This window comes from Emys orbicularis, chromosome 2 (genome assembly GCF_028017835.1).
Source record: "Emys orbicularis isolate rEmyOrb1 chromosome 2, rEmyOrb1.hap1, whole genome shotgun sequence".
NCBI classification, from domain to species: domain Eukaryota; kingdom Metazoa; phylum Chordata; order Testudines; family Emydidae; genus Emys; species Emys orbicularis.
In genome coordinates, this window is record NC_088684.1 from 241,690,829 (window position 1) to 241,705,427 (window position 14,599).

The following is a 14,599-nucleotide window of genomic DNA, read 5'->3' on the forward strand; positions in this document are numbered from 1 at the left end:
CACTGAGCTCAGCCAAAACAGATTAACATAGAAAGTACATATATACCATTTTAGTACTAAAATGAGCAGAAGTTAGAATTACTATACATCCCTTTTTCTGCAGTTCAACTTTTCTGAAAAAGTATAGCATCTACTTAGTCTTAAAAGTTCATTTTGAAAGAGTAGTGTTTGGACATTTGAATTTTGCACCATATTTCAGGATATTTTACATTTAGAACTTTTCCTGAACTTCACACAATGCCAGGAAATTCATAGTCAAACCTTTAGATAATATAATTTTACTACATTTCTCTTCTGTTAGCATTGCAAAGAATCAATAGTATAAGGAAGATTTAGTTGGCCTATATCTCACTAACAGAATTGTGAACTAAGGCTAAAATTTTCAAAAAGAGAAATTAGGCTTCAAAGTCTATATTTAGGTTCCTAAATATGAACCAGATTTTGAGCACCCAACTTCAGTAATTGGTGTTGCATCCTGAGCACTTTTGAAAATCTAGCCATTTACTTAAGTATATCGATTTAGGCTGGGATTTTTAAGGGATCCTTAGAGAGTTAGGTGCCCAAATCCTATTGAAATTCAGTAGGAATTAGGCACCAAGTCCTTTTTGGCTCCGTTCAAGTATAGGGAACTATTTTTCAAATCTTGGCTTTATTCCAATTGCATGTGGAAATTCTGCTCTCAACTATAGTTGTGCAACTCCATTGTTGGCAAATTATGCCTTCTGAAACACCCAGGGCCAGCTCCAGGCACCAGCTGAGCAAGCAGGTGCTTGGGGCGGCCAAGGGGAAGGGGTGGCATGTCGGGCTCTTCGGCGGCAATTCGGCGGAGGGTCCCTGTCCCTCTCGGAGGGAAGGACCTGCTGCCGAATTGCCGCCGAAGAAGAAAGCGGCGCGGTGGAGCTGCTGCCAATCGCGGCACTTTTTTTTTTTTTTTTTTTTTTTTTTTTGCCGCTTGGGGCGGCAAAAACCCTGGAGCCAGCCCTGGAAACACCTTTACTATCTCATTGAATATAATGGAGTTGCACAAGTAAAAACAGTTTGTCTCTGCAGTTAGAACCTTGTGAGCTAACTTTTCCCATAGTTGTATTGACTCTGCAATTGACTTTTACAGGAGTAAAATATAGTAATGTTGTAATATCAGTTAAGGAAGTAGATTCCATTTTAGTCGCTTTTTAGAGTAAAGCCTTACTGTAAGATATTTAAATGTAACTGAATAGCATGCTTAGTTTGAAATTTTTGCCTGAAGCAGTGAATTCACCCTTTACATCAGAGATTTACAGAGGGCACAATAAGTTTTCTTAGACTTTTCTTATGTTCCATGTGGGTACAGGTTTGTTAAAACAATACTAATTGGAATAAAAACCAAGAAACTCAGTTAATATTTTTGTGTGGATTTCTTTTGTTTTTTAATAACCACTTCTGGCTGATTCACAATCTAGCATGAATTGATTTCATATGTTGAAATGGCTGCTCTAGATAAGTTATTGTCTTACATGTAAATGTATTTGATAAAAATGAAGTTATTTACCTAATAGTGTCAGTCAATCTGTAAACTTATATTTTGATATATGTACCATACAACACATGGATAATAGACCCTACTGCTCACCTATAAAGAGACATTTGTTACCAGATTTTTCAGATTGTTTTTGACATGGTCGGATACTATAGTGATGGATATCAATATAAAATGCTAAGATAAAAATTGAAAAAAATCAATATAAAGATTAACAGTTACTGCAATTTCACAATAGTCTCTTAAGTTAAATATCTAGTATTTGGAGCTATAAATCTTTTTGCAATCTCTCTGTAAATATAGTGTCACTGTAAAATAGCAGCCTATGCAACTTTTAAAAATAAACACAATTTTTACTACAGAACCACAGTGAAGCATTTGAAGACAACAGAACTTTGTCTCCCCACCACTGCTAAGTTAAAAACACAGGTCCTGTGGAATCATCTAACACTGACAGCTTACTTCTGCATCAGGCTCAGATTGAACTCAAAGAATAAAAGTTTGGGTTCTGTAGCAATGGAAGAGTGGTCTGCAATTGGGCACCTTCCTTTCAGAGCCACTGTTGCTACTGCTGCATTCAAAAGAAAGAGTATCCAGACAAAAGCCACTCCTTGAGTTTCCGCTCCGCTCTTGGAAGCTCTCTTGCTATCTGAAGAAAAGAATAAGAAACCCCTCTAAGTAATACTGCTGCCACCTTCTGTATCTGGTTCTGAACTGGCCTCAGTAATGCAGTAGATCGGGGTAGGCAACCTATGGCACACGAGCTGATTTTCAGTGGCACTCACACTGCCCGGGTCCTGGCCACCGGTCCGGGGGGCTCTGCATTTTAATTTAATTTTAAATGTGAAGCTTCTTAAACATTTTAAAATCCTTATTTACTTTACATATATAACTAAACTATTATTGTATTATAGACTGATAGAAAGGGACCTTCTAAAAACGTTAAAATGTATTACCGGCACACGAAACCTTAAATTAGAGTGAATAAATGAAGACTCGGCACACCACTTCTGAAAGATTGCCGACCCCTGCAGTAGATTCTGTTTTCGGACATATTTTTAAAAGACCATACTTAAACCTAGTTTAATTTAAAAATTAAAAGCCATAAATGATTCCATCCTGGGAAAGAGAGATTTCAGACCATAGGAAACTCTTTTAATTATTGACTTCTTTCAGAAAGACAGTGCATGTGACTTAGTGTGGAAGCACTAAGATTCTTAACTTTAACAATTGTGGTAGATGCTACCTTAATTGCCTGAGCTGGAATACAGGTTTTCTGTTTATACTTTGCCTTTTACTCTACATATCTAGGTGGATGACAATATCCCTCTTAGAGTAATGCTGCTCCTTATGGATGAAGTCTTTGATTTAAAGGAGAGAAATCAGTGGTTAAGAAGAAATATAAAAAATCTACTTCAACAGCTTATTAGAGCAACATATGGAGACACGATCAATAGGTACCAGGTTTTTTAATTCATGCTCAATAGTTGTATGAGAGTTTGTGACTCATGTCTAGAAAATTATCCTCTATTACTTAGTTGTAATGTTATAATCATTGTACATCTGCTAATTTCCAAGAAAATAGTAAGCTCTTGCATATGTTAATATAATGAATTCATACTTCTATAACTATCAACTAATGTTGACGTTTAAGCGTTGTGTAAACTTTACTTTTTATAGTGTGCAACTGTTTATAAGATTTATTACTTCTTGCACTATTAAACACTTGAGTCAATACAATGGCCATAAAACTGAAGCCCTACAATCTACCAGACTGGATGTATTGTACATAGTTATACAGTATGTATTAGAACTGGTGTCAACAAGATGTTTTTTGTTGGAAAATGCCAATTTGTTAAAGCTCAAACTTTTCATGGGAAAGGGGTGGTTTTGATAAACTTTGAGACTCAAAAACTATTTGGAAAAATAAATCATAATTGTCACCATTTCATTTTGAAAAATTCCAGTTTTCCCATTTTAAATGGCTATTCATTAAAAAATTTAATATAGGAAAAATTTAATATAGGGGGGAAAATTAAATGGTTGAAGTCAAAACAAAGTATTTAGAAATTATAGAAACAAAATGTCTTGGCCCAAACTGAATGTTTTTTGATTTTTCCATTCATGAAAATATGAGATTTTGACTTTTCATCTGATTTTGGATGGGAAAATGTTTTGATATGTCCAATTTTTGTTGGATGGCAAAACTTTCCCTGTCAGCTCTAATAAGTAATGATATAGGAACTTACTGTATTAGTTTTTCTATTTCAGCATTTTAAGCGGTTTATTTAAGACCATCAAGACTTTTGATTTATAATTACATTAAAATGTACATGAACTGTTATACTTCTTTTAAAAAGCATGATCACTTTAGAGACAAACGCAGTTCTGTTTAATCCGTATTCTGTCTCGCAAATGGTTTCAAAGATTGCGGCGAAGTAGCACTATTCTAATCTCCCATTTCCCCATTCCACTAATAGGACACTGTTACATAATTCCATGAATCCACCCACCCAGAAGCAGGAGACAGAGCAAATTGTAAATTATTAATCTTGTATAAGGAATAACTTCACTTACCCTCTTCAGCCTAGAAGGGAGGAGACTATAACTATCTCCAAACATTTTTTATGTGCTTGGAGGTAGCAGGACTTGGTGAGTGATGTGTTTGTTCTCTGCATATGGTCTGTGTAGCTGGGCATGGGCCCCTGAGTAAGCAGCTGAGACTGGTGTTTGTTGGTGCCTTGGCAAGGGCTGTGTGCTTTAACCCTTGGACCTTTGATCAACCCTGATGTTTGAAGTCTGAGTGGTTAATCACACCCTGGTGTTACGGGGCGGAGCTGAGCTAAACAGGGAGACTTAATATAAAAAGTCACTTGCTAGGCAAACTTGAGAGCTGCAAACAAAGGCAGATAACAGGAGAGTTTCAGAGGAAGTTTGGAGAGGGACCCTGTGAGGCTTTCCTTCCAGTTACAGCTCTATGTATGATTCCACAATGGCCAGCAATGGAGCAGTGGTGGTGACCTGCAACAGATGTGCCATATTTTCTTGCCTACCTGAAGCCAGGAGGTTCTTCCTCTGTATGAAGTTGGTGGCTATAATGGAAGAAAAGATTCTTGGATTGGAAGGTGAAATAGAAATGCTACTGAGAATCAGAGAAGCTGATAAATTAACTCCCAGGTACAAGGTTGGGCAGGTCATAACCACCAGAAGCAAGGGGTCAAGGTGGCATTCTACGCAACTGCAGACAGATGAGGATGGCAGGCTGTGGCCACCAGAGAGAAGAGGATCAGGAGGAATTTCACGCAGCTAGAATCAATTGGAACCTTCTAGCTGTGTGGAATTCCTCCTGATTCTCTTCTCTCTGGTGGCCACAGCCTGCCATCTCATCTGTCTCCAGCTGTATAGCATGCCATCTTGACCTCTGGTGGTTATAAACTGCCAAACCTCCTCTCTGATTTTGCCTCTCTCCAATTCCATAGTGGCCAGCTCAGTGTAGAAACTGTGCAATATATCTCTCAAAATCCTGCTGATCCAAGGAAACGGAGAGAGATAGGGGGGACATGGATGCAAATCTGTAAGAAAATTAAACTTGCCCACAGAGATCACCAACCGTCTAAGCAAAACAAATGATCCTTGTTGGGGATTCAGTACTCAGAAGAATTGGAAGCACATTCTGCAAGGCAGAGGTGGACTACAGGATGGTTTGCTGCATTCCTGGAGTTAAGATAGGATAGGCTTTTGAAGTCGACCAGCAAGGGTCCATTACTGATGGTTCATATCAGCATTATTGACACTGCGTCACAGGATATCTCGCAGATAAGATGACTTCAGTGAACTCAGAAGTGTGGTAAAGAAGAAGAAAGGGGGAAATATGAACACTCATTACAAAATCGAGATGCTGAGAACAAAATTAATTAAGGAATCAAAGAACATGAAGAAAAGAGAATTTTTAATTGCTTGGGCACCAGTACTAGGAGCCTGGGTAGCAAAAAAGAGGAACAGAAGTTGCTCATTTGTGAGCATAAATTAAATGTAGTTGGTATTATTGAAACCAGGTAAGATGATTCACATGACTGGAATGTTAAAATCAATCACTATAATCTAATTAAAAAGGATTGAGTGGGCAAAAGGGAAAGAGGAGTGGCACTCTATTAAAACTGGTATTACTTGTTTCCTGCCTATAATATGGGGGGCGGGAAGCTGCCCCCAACATGCTACAAAAACTCCACGGCCTACCTGTGTCACAACAACTGTTTTTCTGCATATAAAAGCCAGGGCAGGCATTAGGGGATAGCAAACTGGGCAATTGCCTGGGCCCTATGCCACAATGGCCCCTGTGAAGCTATATTGATCAGGCTTCAGCTCCACCCCCATGCGACAGGGCTTCAGCTTTCTGCCCTGGGCCCTAGCGAGTCTAATACTGGCCCTGCTTGGCGGCCCCCCTGAAACCTGCTCACGGCCCTGCAGGGGGCGCCGGATGCCTGGTTGAGAACCACTGCTTTAAAGGGGCCAATTTCGCAAAGCTGAAAACAATTAAGCCAAATCAATTGGGGAAGAAGAATTTAATCAGAAAAATTTAATTGATGATTGGGAATTGTTTAAGAACACTTTAAAAGCCACAGTCCTACAATCGAAAAAGAAGGCTGTATTGGTTAAAACGAACCAGGTTTAGAAGGGAATGGAAGGCATCTATAAAACATTAAAAAGAATATATAACAAATGGAAGAAAGGGGAAGTTGATAGTAATGAAAATAAATCAGAAACTAGGAATTGTAGAAAATTGATAAAGTAAGCAAAAGGACACAAGGAGATATCTATGGCTACCAGAGTTAAGGATGATAAGGAGTTTAAGTATATTAGGAACAACAAAATCCTAACAATGGTATGGGTCAATTACTAGATGGAAATGGGAGAATTATTACTAGTGGAGAAGAGTCAGAATTGTTCAATACATATTTTTGTTCTGGAAACAAGCCAGATGAAGTCATACTGTATGATAACACACCTTCCATTCCATTGGTATCTTAGGAGGATGTTAAACAGCAGCTACTAAATTAGACACTTTTTAATAAATAAGGAGGTGCAGGGAACTTGCATCCAAGAGTATTTAAAGAGCTTGCTGAAGAGCTTTCTGGATGGTTAATGTTGATTTTTAAAAATAACAGGAGTACTTGTGGCACCTTAGAGACTAACAAATTTTGATTTTTAGTAAGTCTTGGAACATGACATTACAGAAGACTGTAAAAAAGCTAATGTGGCATTATTTTAAAAAGGGTAAACGGGATGATCTAGGTATTTATAGGCCTGTCAGTCTGACGTCTATCCCAGACAAGATAATGAAACACCTGATACGGGATTTGATAAATAAAAAATTAAAGGAGGGTAATATAATTAATGCAAATCAACATGGGTTTATGGAAAATAGAACTTGTCAAACTAACTTGATATCATTTTTTGGTGAGATTACTAGTTTGGCTGATGGAATAGACTTCTGTAAAGCATTTGACTTAGTACTTCACAACATTTTGATTAAACTAGAACAATACAAAATTAATATAACACAAATTAAGTTACCGGTAGTTTAAAGCTGGCTAATTGAAAGGTCTCAAAGTGTAATTGTAAATGTGAATGATCATTGAATGGGTGTGGTTCTTGGTCATATGCTATTTAACATTTTTTATCAGTGATCTGGAAGAAAATGGAAAATCATCACTGGTAGTTTGCAGATGACACAAAAATTGGGGGAAGTGGTAATAATGAAGATAATAGGTCGCTGATATAGAGCTATCTGGATGTTTTGTAAACTGGGCACAAGCAAACAATGTGTGTAAATGTAAACATCTAGGAACAAAGAATGTAGGCCATGCTTGCATAATGGGGACTCTATCCTGGGAAGCAGTGACTCTGAAGAAGATTTTGGGGTTATGGTGGATAGTCTGCTGAACATGAGCTCCCAGTCAGATGCTGTGGCCAATTGGACTAATGTTATCCTTGGATACCTAAACAGAGGAATTTTGAGTCGGAGTAGAGAGGTTTTATCCTCTGTATTTGGCACTGCTGGAATAGTGTGTCCCATTGTGGTGTCCATAATTCAAGAAGGATGTTGATAAGTTTGAGAGGATTCAGAGAAAAGCCACGGCAATGATTAAAGGATTAGAAAACATGCCTTAATATAGATAGCCTTCTCTTGATAAGATAAATAGATTGAGCTCCTTGAGTCTAGGGGGTGACTTGATGATTGCAATCCATACATACCTATTGGAAACAGAAATTTGATAATGGTCTCTTCAGTCTAGCAAATAAAGGTATAATATCGAGTGGCTGAAAATTGAAAATTGTTTAATTGCTCTCCTTTCTGCATCGATATGATGTAATGATCTAATGTTCTATTTGTAGGATGGGAAAGAGGGTAAATTACCTAATGGCAATCTGGGTTGTAGGCTTCTTCTGTTCTCCACCCTTCTTCATCCTTTTTCTTTCCTACTTCTGTTGGGGTAAACATATTTAACTTTAGAAGTACTCAAAATGAGGAAGGAAAATGGGTGAATTTAAACCTTAAGTGAGACCGAGAATGAACACACGGCTTTCTGGTGTGATAACTTGATATAATCTATCTGTGGAATGGTGAAAAGGAGAGATGATGCACTTTTTTGTTTTTCTTGAATATTGTTTGAAGTTTTAACTACTTTAAAGCATGCTTTACTTAAAGAACTCTGCTTCCTGATGCCCTTTGAAAAGTAAAATGAGAGAGATCACTGATCCGTCTCACTTTGAATTTAGAAAAATAGTTGATCATGTTGACTCGATGACGTCTCCTGAGCAAGTAGCAGATGCAGTGAAACGCTTCAGGTGTGTTTTATATATACCTTTTTTATTGAAAAAATATATAAACTGATACCCGTATAGGCCAACTGATATTTAATGATTGTCGTCCTACCTCAGCAATGGAATCAGTTTAAGCTGTCAGAGACAGTAAGTCCACTTCACACCAGAAATTCTGCCTCTATACAAGATTCAGATAGGTAGTTTATATCCTGCTTTGTAAAGATTTTATGATATATAAATTATTCATTACTTGAATAGAGAATATTCTGTGGCTAGTCTCTCTTTTTAAATTTTTCTTTTTTGGAAAGGGGTAAGTTATTCAGTACCTGTTCTAAACTGTTGCAAAATTGTTGTATACTTTTAAACAGTAGTTAAGTTTCACTTCAATGATGGGTGAAGTGGCTTGTTTTTTTTCATGCAAGTGTATAATATGTTATAGCAGGAGCAGCAACAATTACTGTAGTTAAAACCTTGCCACAGGTTATTACTAATATTTGTCTATACCAGGGGTCTGCAACCTTTCAGAAGTGGTGTGCCGAGTCTTCATTTATTCACTCTAATTTAAGGTTTCGCGTGCCAGTAATACATTTTAATGTTTTTAGAAGGTCTCTTTCTATAAGTCTATAATATATAACTAAACTATTGTTGTATGTAAAGTAAATAAGGTTTTTAAAATGTTTAAGAAGCTTCATTTAAAATTAAAAGCAGCGCCCCACGGACCAATGGCCAGGACCCAGGCAGTGTGAGTGCCACTGAAAATCAGCTCGCGTGCCACCTTTGGCACGCATGCCACAGGTTGCCTACCCCTGGTCTATACATTCATAACACTTGAACTTTCTTTTGGAACTTTCAGCCCATCGAGTAATCATCAGTTTTTTTAAAAAGTATGAGCTAAAGGAATCTATTTGTACTACATCACTTTTAGAATGCTGTCCTTGTAGAAGCCTCAAGAACGTGCTAAAATAGTCATAAGATATGTAGGATGAGCTCTTGAGAAACATGGTTCACAAGCTTGCCTGTTTAGCAAAGAAGATGGATATCTGACAGGTATTTTCATCTGAAGAGAGAAGTACCTAAAGATGCAAAGGATAGTACTAACAGACCCCATAACAAAGGGTCTGTGACATTAGTCTTCTGGACACTCTCTTCCAGTCTGTGTAGATATGGACAAGACTATATGTGAGGATATTGCAGAGGTTTCATCTCTCACTGGAATTACTGAGTGAATTTCATAGTTTCTCCAAAGGTAGAATAGATCTCCAGACTGTGATCCATGTTTTATGTGGATGAGTGCAGTTATGTATCAAATTGAAACTGCTTTCCCAGCAATGTAAGAGCTCAAAATGTGGGTTTTACATTGTTCTGACTCTAGTCATTAATATATGGCATGGGCCCAACTGTGAGGCTCTATTGAATACCTTTCCAAAACAGTAGTTCCAAATAAGTAACTTCAGCGTTTGTCATTTATCCAACAGAGCAATTGCAGATAGACTAGATAGAGTAAAGGCAGATTGGCTAGCAAGACAGACAATTACAGAGACTGGAACTTTCAGTCCATACATTTCCTTAGATAATGTACATGTTTGAAACTAAAAAGTTATTAATAGACCAAATGTTAAGACAGTTTTCATTGATAGGATAGCAGGATTGTCTAAATTTTCCTCCTTTCTCTCCTTGAATTGTCCAATTAAGAATACTGAGAGTCTATATGTCCTCTAATTGTAAATAGAAATAAAAAGAAGCCCAATGTTTGGATCCTTTTTAAAAGTCAAAAATGCAAGCAGCATTGTTGTCACACAGATCAAACATTCCAAAGCAAGTCGTCATCTTGAGTTTTACTACGAAAAAATTTGAGCCTAAGTTGTTATTAAAAGAGAGAGAGACTTATTGATATAAAGTGATTTGTAGATAAGTTACATATTGCTAATAAATTCAGGTGTATTTGGATGTTTTTGGCAGGAAGGGTGTGGGTGTGTAAATTTCCCCAAGAGGCTCAAGCAACAGATTCCCATACTGGAGTACATAGAGAGTAGTCTGCAACTGTTAGTAACATTGCTGAGTTATGTTCCTTTTATAAAAAAAAAAAAAAGAATTGACAAGTAAGAAATTCTTATTTTCTTATTCTACCAGTTCTGAAATACACCTCAAATGATTAACAGAAGCATTTTGAGTATTAAAGATTTTTGCATGTCAACGTAATCTCTGAATGCCTTCAGTTTGTTCACATTATGCTATGAGAGAGCTCACAGGGTTTAAAAATTTGATTTTTTTTTTTTTTAAAGAATTTGTTTTGATAGGCTTGTTTTTGTATTTGTTACAGAGATGCCTTTTGGCCCAATGGCATTTTAGCAGAAACTGTTCCACGCAGAGACAAAGATATTAGAATGCGAACGAGAGTGGCAGGGAAAACTAAACTACTGGAGATAATGCCAGGTGAGTAAGCTTTGAATATTTTAATATTTTTACTAGTATTGCACATTATTGGATTTTATATTGTTACTAAAGTTGAAGTAGGGGGGTCCCAATCTTTATTTAAGAGTGAAAGAAGCTAAAGTACTGAAATTAATATCCATGGAGTAATTAAATGTCTGTTTAAACCGGGGGTGGGCAAACTTTTTGGTCCGAGGGCCACATCAGGGTTTCAAAACTGTATGTAAAACCCACATTTTGAGCTCCCCAAACAGCCTGGCCCCCACCCCCTATCCGCCCCCTCCCACATCCCACCCCCTAACTGCCCCCCTCAGAACCCCCGACCCATCCAACCCCCCCAGCTCCTTGTCCCCTGACCGTCCCCTCCCGGGACCCTCCGCCCGTAACCACCCCCCAGGGACCCCCCCCCCCCCAGCCACTCCCCCTGCTCCCTGACTGCCCCGACCCCTATCCACACTCCCACCCCTACAGGCCCCCTGGGACTCCCACGCCTATCCAACTTCCTTCCCCGTCCCCTGACCTCTCCCCCCGAACCTCCGCCCCATCCAACCACCCCCTGCTCCCTGTCCCCTGACTGCCCCCCGGGACTCCTCGCCCCCTTACCATGCCAGAGCCAGCCACGCTGCTGCTCTGCCCAGCAGGAGCGGCGGGCCAGAGCACTGGTGGCGCGGCTGGATGAGGTGGCGGGGGTGGGGGGACAGCAGGAAAGGGGCCAGGCAGGACGGCCCCTCAGGCAGGATGTTGCCCACGGGCTGTAGTTTGCCCACCTCTGATTTAAACCCATATTTTTAACTGATTATCATAAGATTGAATATTTTTGGTTTAGTCTGACAGCTTGAGATTTCTCTTAGAACTAGTTCAGTATTAACTTAAACTAAAGATTTAATTTTTAAGTCTTGGACGTGCATGCTGCATGTAGATACCAAGGGACAGTAAAATGTATAACATTGTTTTGCATACGTATGACCAGTAAATAAAATTGCATGTCATATTCAGCGATCTGTACTACTGTAATGAAACAACTTTTTTCTTTATGGTGCTGTTTTATTCTAGTTCTAATTTTTCTTGCCTCCAAGCTGCATTCCTTTTAAAACCTTTTCTATAAAATTCTGTCTGAATATTGCAATGGTTGATTTACAAGGAGTTCTACCTTTCCTATTAGTTAACCTATATGTACTTAAAATATGTATAAAACTACTTTATAACTCTTGTCATTTGTGTAGATGAACTGAAGCACATCATAGGTGCTGAGACAACACGGAAAGGCATTCTTCGGGTCTTTGAAATGTTTCAGCACACTCAACTAAATAAGAGAATGGTATATGTCTTTCTGGAGGGCTTCCTGGAAACCTTATTTCCACAATATAAATTCCATGAGCTCTTCAGCAAACTGCATTCACGGTCAGAGCAGATGCAGAGATACAAGCAGAGACTACAATCTACTCAAGCGCCTTCCTTACAGAAAAGGTGACACTCCAAACTATTAAGCTGGTGTTTGTTTGTCCAGGACTAGTGGCAAAGGCATATTCTCTGGGGCTTAAAACTCACATGCTGTTGTTTTTGCACTAGTCTTTTAGTGTCACACATTAGATTATTAATACATCCATAAGACCTGTGGATCTTTTCATCCTCACTTATATTGCAACCACTACCACAAAGGGATTTGTGTCTCAAAAGATTTGGTGCATCTTCATGCAACATTGAGAAGAATATTGGCCAGTTATGTAAGGAGTGTCAGTTTCTTCCATTCCTGACTGAATCAGTGATTGCAAGCAATGAAAAGTGCCAGGCTATATTTGCTGAGGGCTAAGCAAAGCACAACTACAGTGACAATGAGGGATTTGGCTAGTTTACCACTGGGAGATTGTGCAATGTGTGAGAATCAGGGGAGGTTTGTTTTGCATTATGATTGTTGAGGCATTGTGGGTGTTGATCAACATTCATGTAAAGGCTCAGCTAACAGGAATAGAAGTCTTTGGAGCAGCTGTTTCTGGAAAAAAAAGTTACAGTATGTCCCAAAAAGTACATTCACTAAGTAGAGGTTGAGCTAACATGGCTTTTACACCTCAATTAACTTCACCTTCGTTTATTTTGAAAAAATAAACTAACGTTGTATCTTGATTGGTTTTGTTATTCAGTGGTGCAAGGCAGAGGTGCAGTAGAAAATAATAGACCCTTTATTCTGATGAATTTGTAACTGTAAGGGCCCTCTTCTGTTCTTATGGCACATGGCATACAGTTTGCATGCAGTTTAAATGGAAAAGGTGCATACAATTTTTATTGAAATTGTGCAATTGGTATCATCTTTGAAGCATATCTCAAGTAGGTTGGCAGTGACAGAAGGATGGGATACATGCTCCAAGCAAGATAGACACCACACTAAGAGTAGAAATGTGCAGTGAAAAAAGCAAGTTACACACTACTTTTCCCAGTAAAACTCAGAATTGTTTTAAAAGCCCACTGTACTTCATTTAAAATAGCCCTAGGATAGCTATGTACCCCTCACATGAAAAGTTGCTAGAATTTCTTGGTGCCTGACTTACACAAGATTCCTCTAGACTTCATTAAACAGTCATGTGCAAACATTTGGAAATTCCTGAATGCATCACAATGTATATATGAAAATAGAAAAAGGAAACACAACTACAATATTTTTTTAAATAACAATCTTTTTTATTTTTTGCATAATGTAAAATTTTAATAAATAAACCTATTCTACACAAAGGCCCCAAGTCTATCCATTTACTTCCATAAAAATTAGTGTCTGATCAAGAATAAAGATTAATTACACTTATTTGGCCTTAGTATATGGCAGAGTTTGCATCCTCCTGTTTGGACTCCCCTTCTGTCTTGAGCTCCACCATCTAGGGCAAAGGATGGGAACCATACACACTCCATTGTCTATTTTCCATTTTTTTAAATGTTAAAAAAATATTTTCTAAATACTAATCTTTTAAATAGGATATTTAATGGATCACTGAACCAAGGTTCTCAGGTAGCAATCCACGCCCAGATGAGAACAAAAGATGGTTCCGTTGTCTGAGGGATGGAGAAGGGGACTTTTATGGGAGCATTCTGAGGGGAGGAACCAAACAGGCCCTCAAGGGTTGGATCTGGAATCAAAACAGATCAAGTTTCCATACAGATTTTCTTTTTTCTCTTAGATTCCAATCAGATATTTTTTTCATCATATTTCTCTTGTAGTGGGTATCACTGACATTTGTCATATGGTATACATGTGCTCAAGTGCACTTGTTTTTCTTTTTTGCAGATCTACATACTGTAAATTAAGTCCTTTCCCTTATGATTTCCAGGAAGGCAAAGACAGCACATGTGGAAGATTCCTTCCCCATAGCCCCATCTATGTATATTTCACCAGGTTCTAAAGAAACATAGTAACTAAGTGCTGTTGGAATTAACCATTTTTCCTCACATTTTTATATAAGGTAATAGATATGGCCATGGTTGAAATTCCTGTTGCTTACATGTCAGTCTAAATCTTATCCCTATGTCAGTATGTATCAGCATACTTGAAATCTAAAGGACAAGATATCATGCAGGCTTTGTGTTTGGTGGTCCACACAATACATCAGCTATTGGAAGGTGATGTATGGAAATACAGACTAGAAAAGAGACCTAAAAAATAATTGTATAACCATACCAAATTCTATTTTTGAGTTACATTTGTAAATCACTTAATAATTACATGTAGTACTTTGACATCAGAAAGATAATATGGTAGTCTGTGAAACTTGTGGTGCCTCTTCTCTACGGGCACCCAGGCTAGACTTCTGGAAGAACAATGGTCATGCTTGTATTGTAGGAGAT

At 38.2% G+C, this 14,599-nt stretch overlaps 1 protein-coding gene across 2 annotated transcripts in view; it reads left to right on the plus strand.

The window, feature by feature from the left end:
- SNX13 (sorting nexin 13) overlaps positions 1 to 14,157 on the plus strand; it is a 153,023-nt gene extending 138,866 nt beyond the window's left edge. For both annotated transcript variants that reach the window (XM_065398804.1, XM_065398803.1), the window contains 5 exons: positions 2,828 to 2,973; positions 8,297 to 8,365; positions 10,662 to 10,774; positions 11,995 to 12,238; positions 14,043 to 14,157. In XM_065398804.1, the coding sequence (XP_065254876.1) occupies positions 2,828 to 2,973; positions 8,297 to 8,365; positions 10,662 to 10,774; positions 11,995 to 12,238; positions 14,043 to 14,157 (687 nt within the window). The remainder of the gene's footprint in view (positions 1 to 2,827; positions 2,974 to 8,296; positions 8,366 to 10,661; positions 10,775 to 11,994; positions 12,239 to 14,042) is intronic.
- The last annotated feature ends 442 nt before the right edge of the window (positions 14,158 to 14,599 follow it).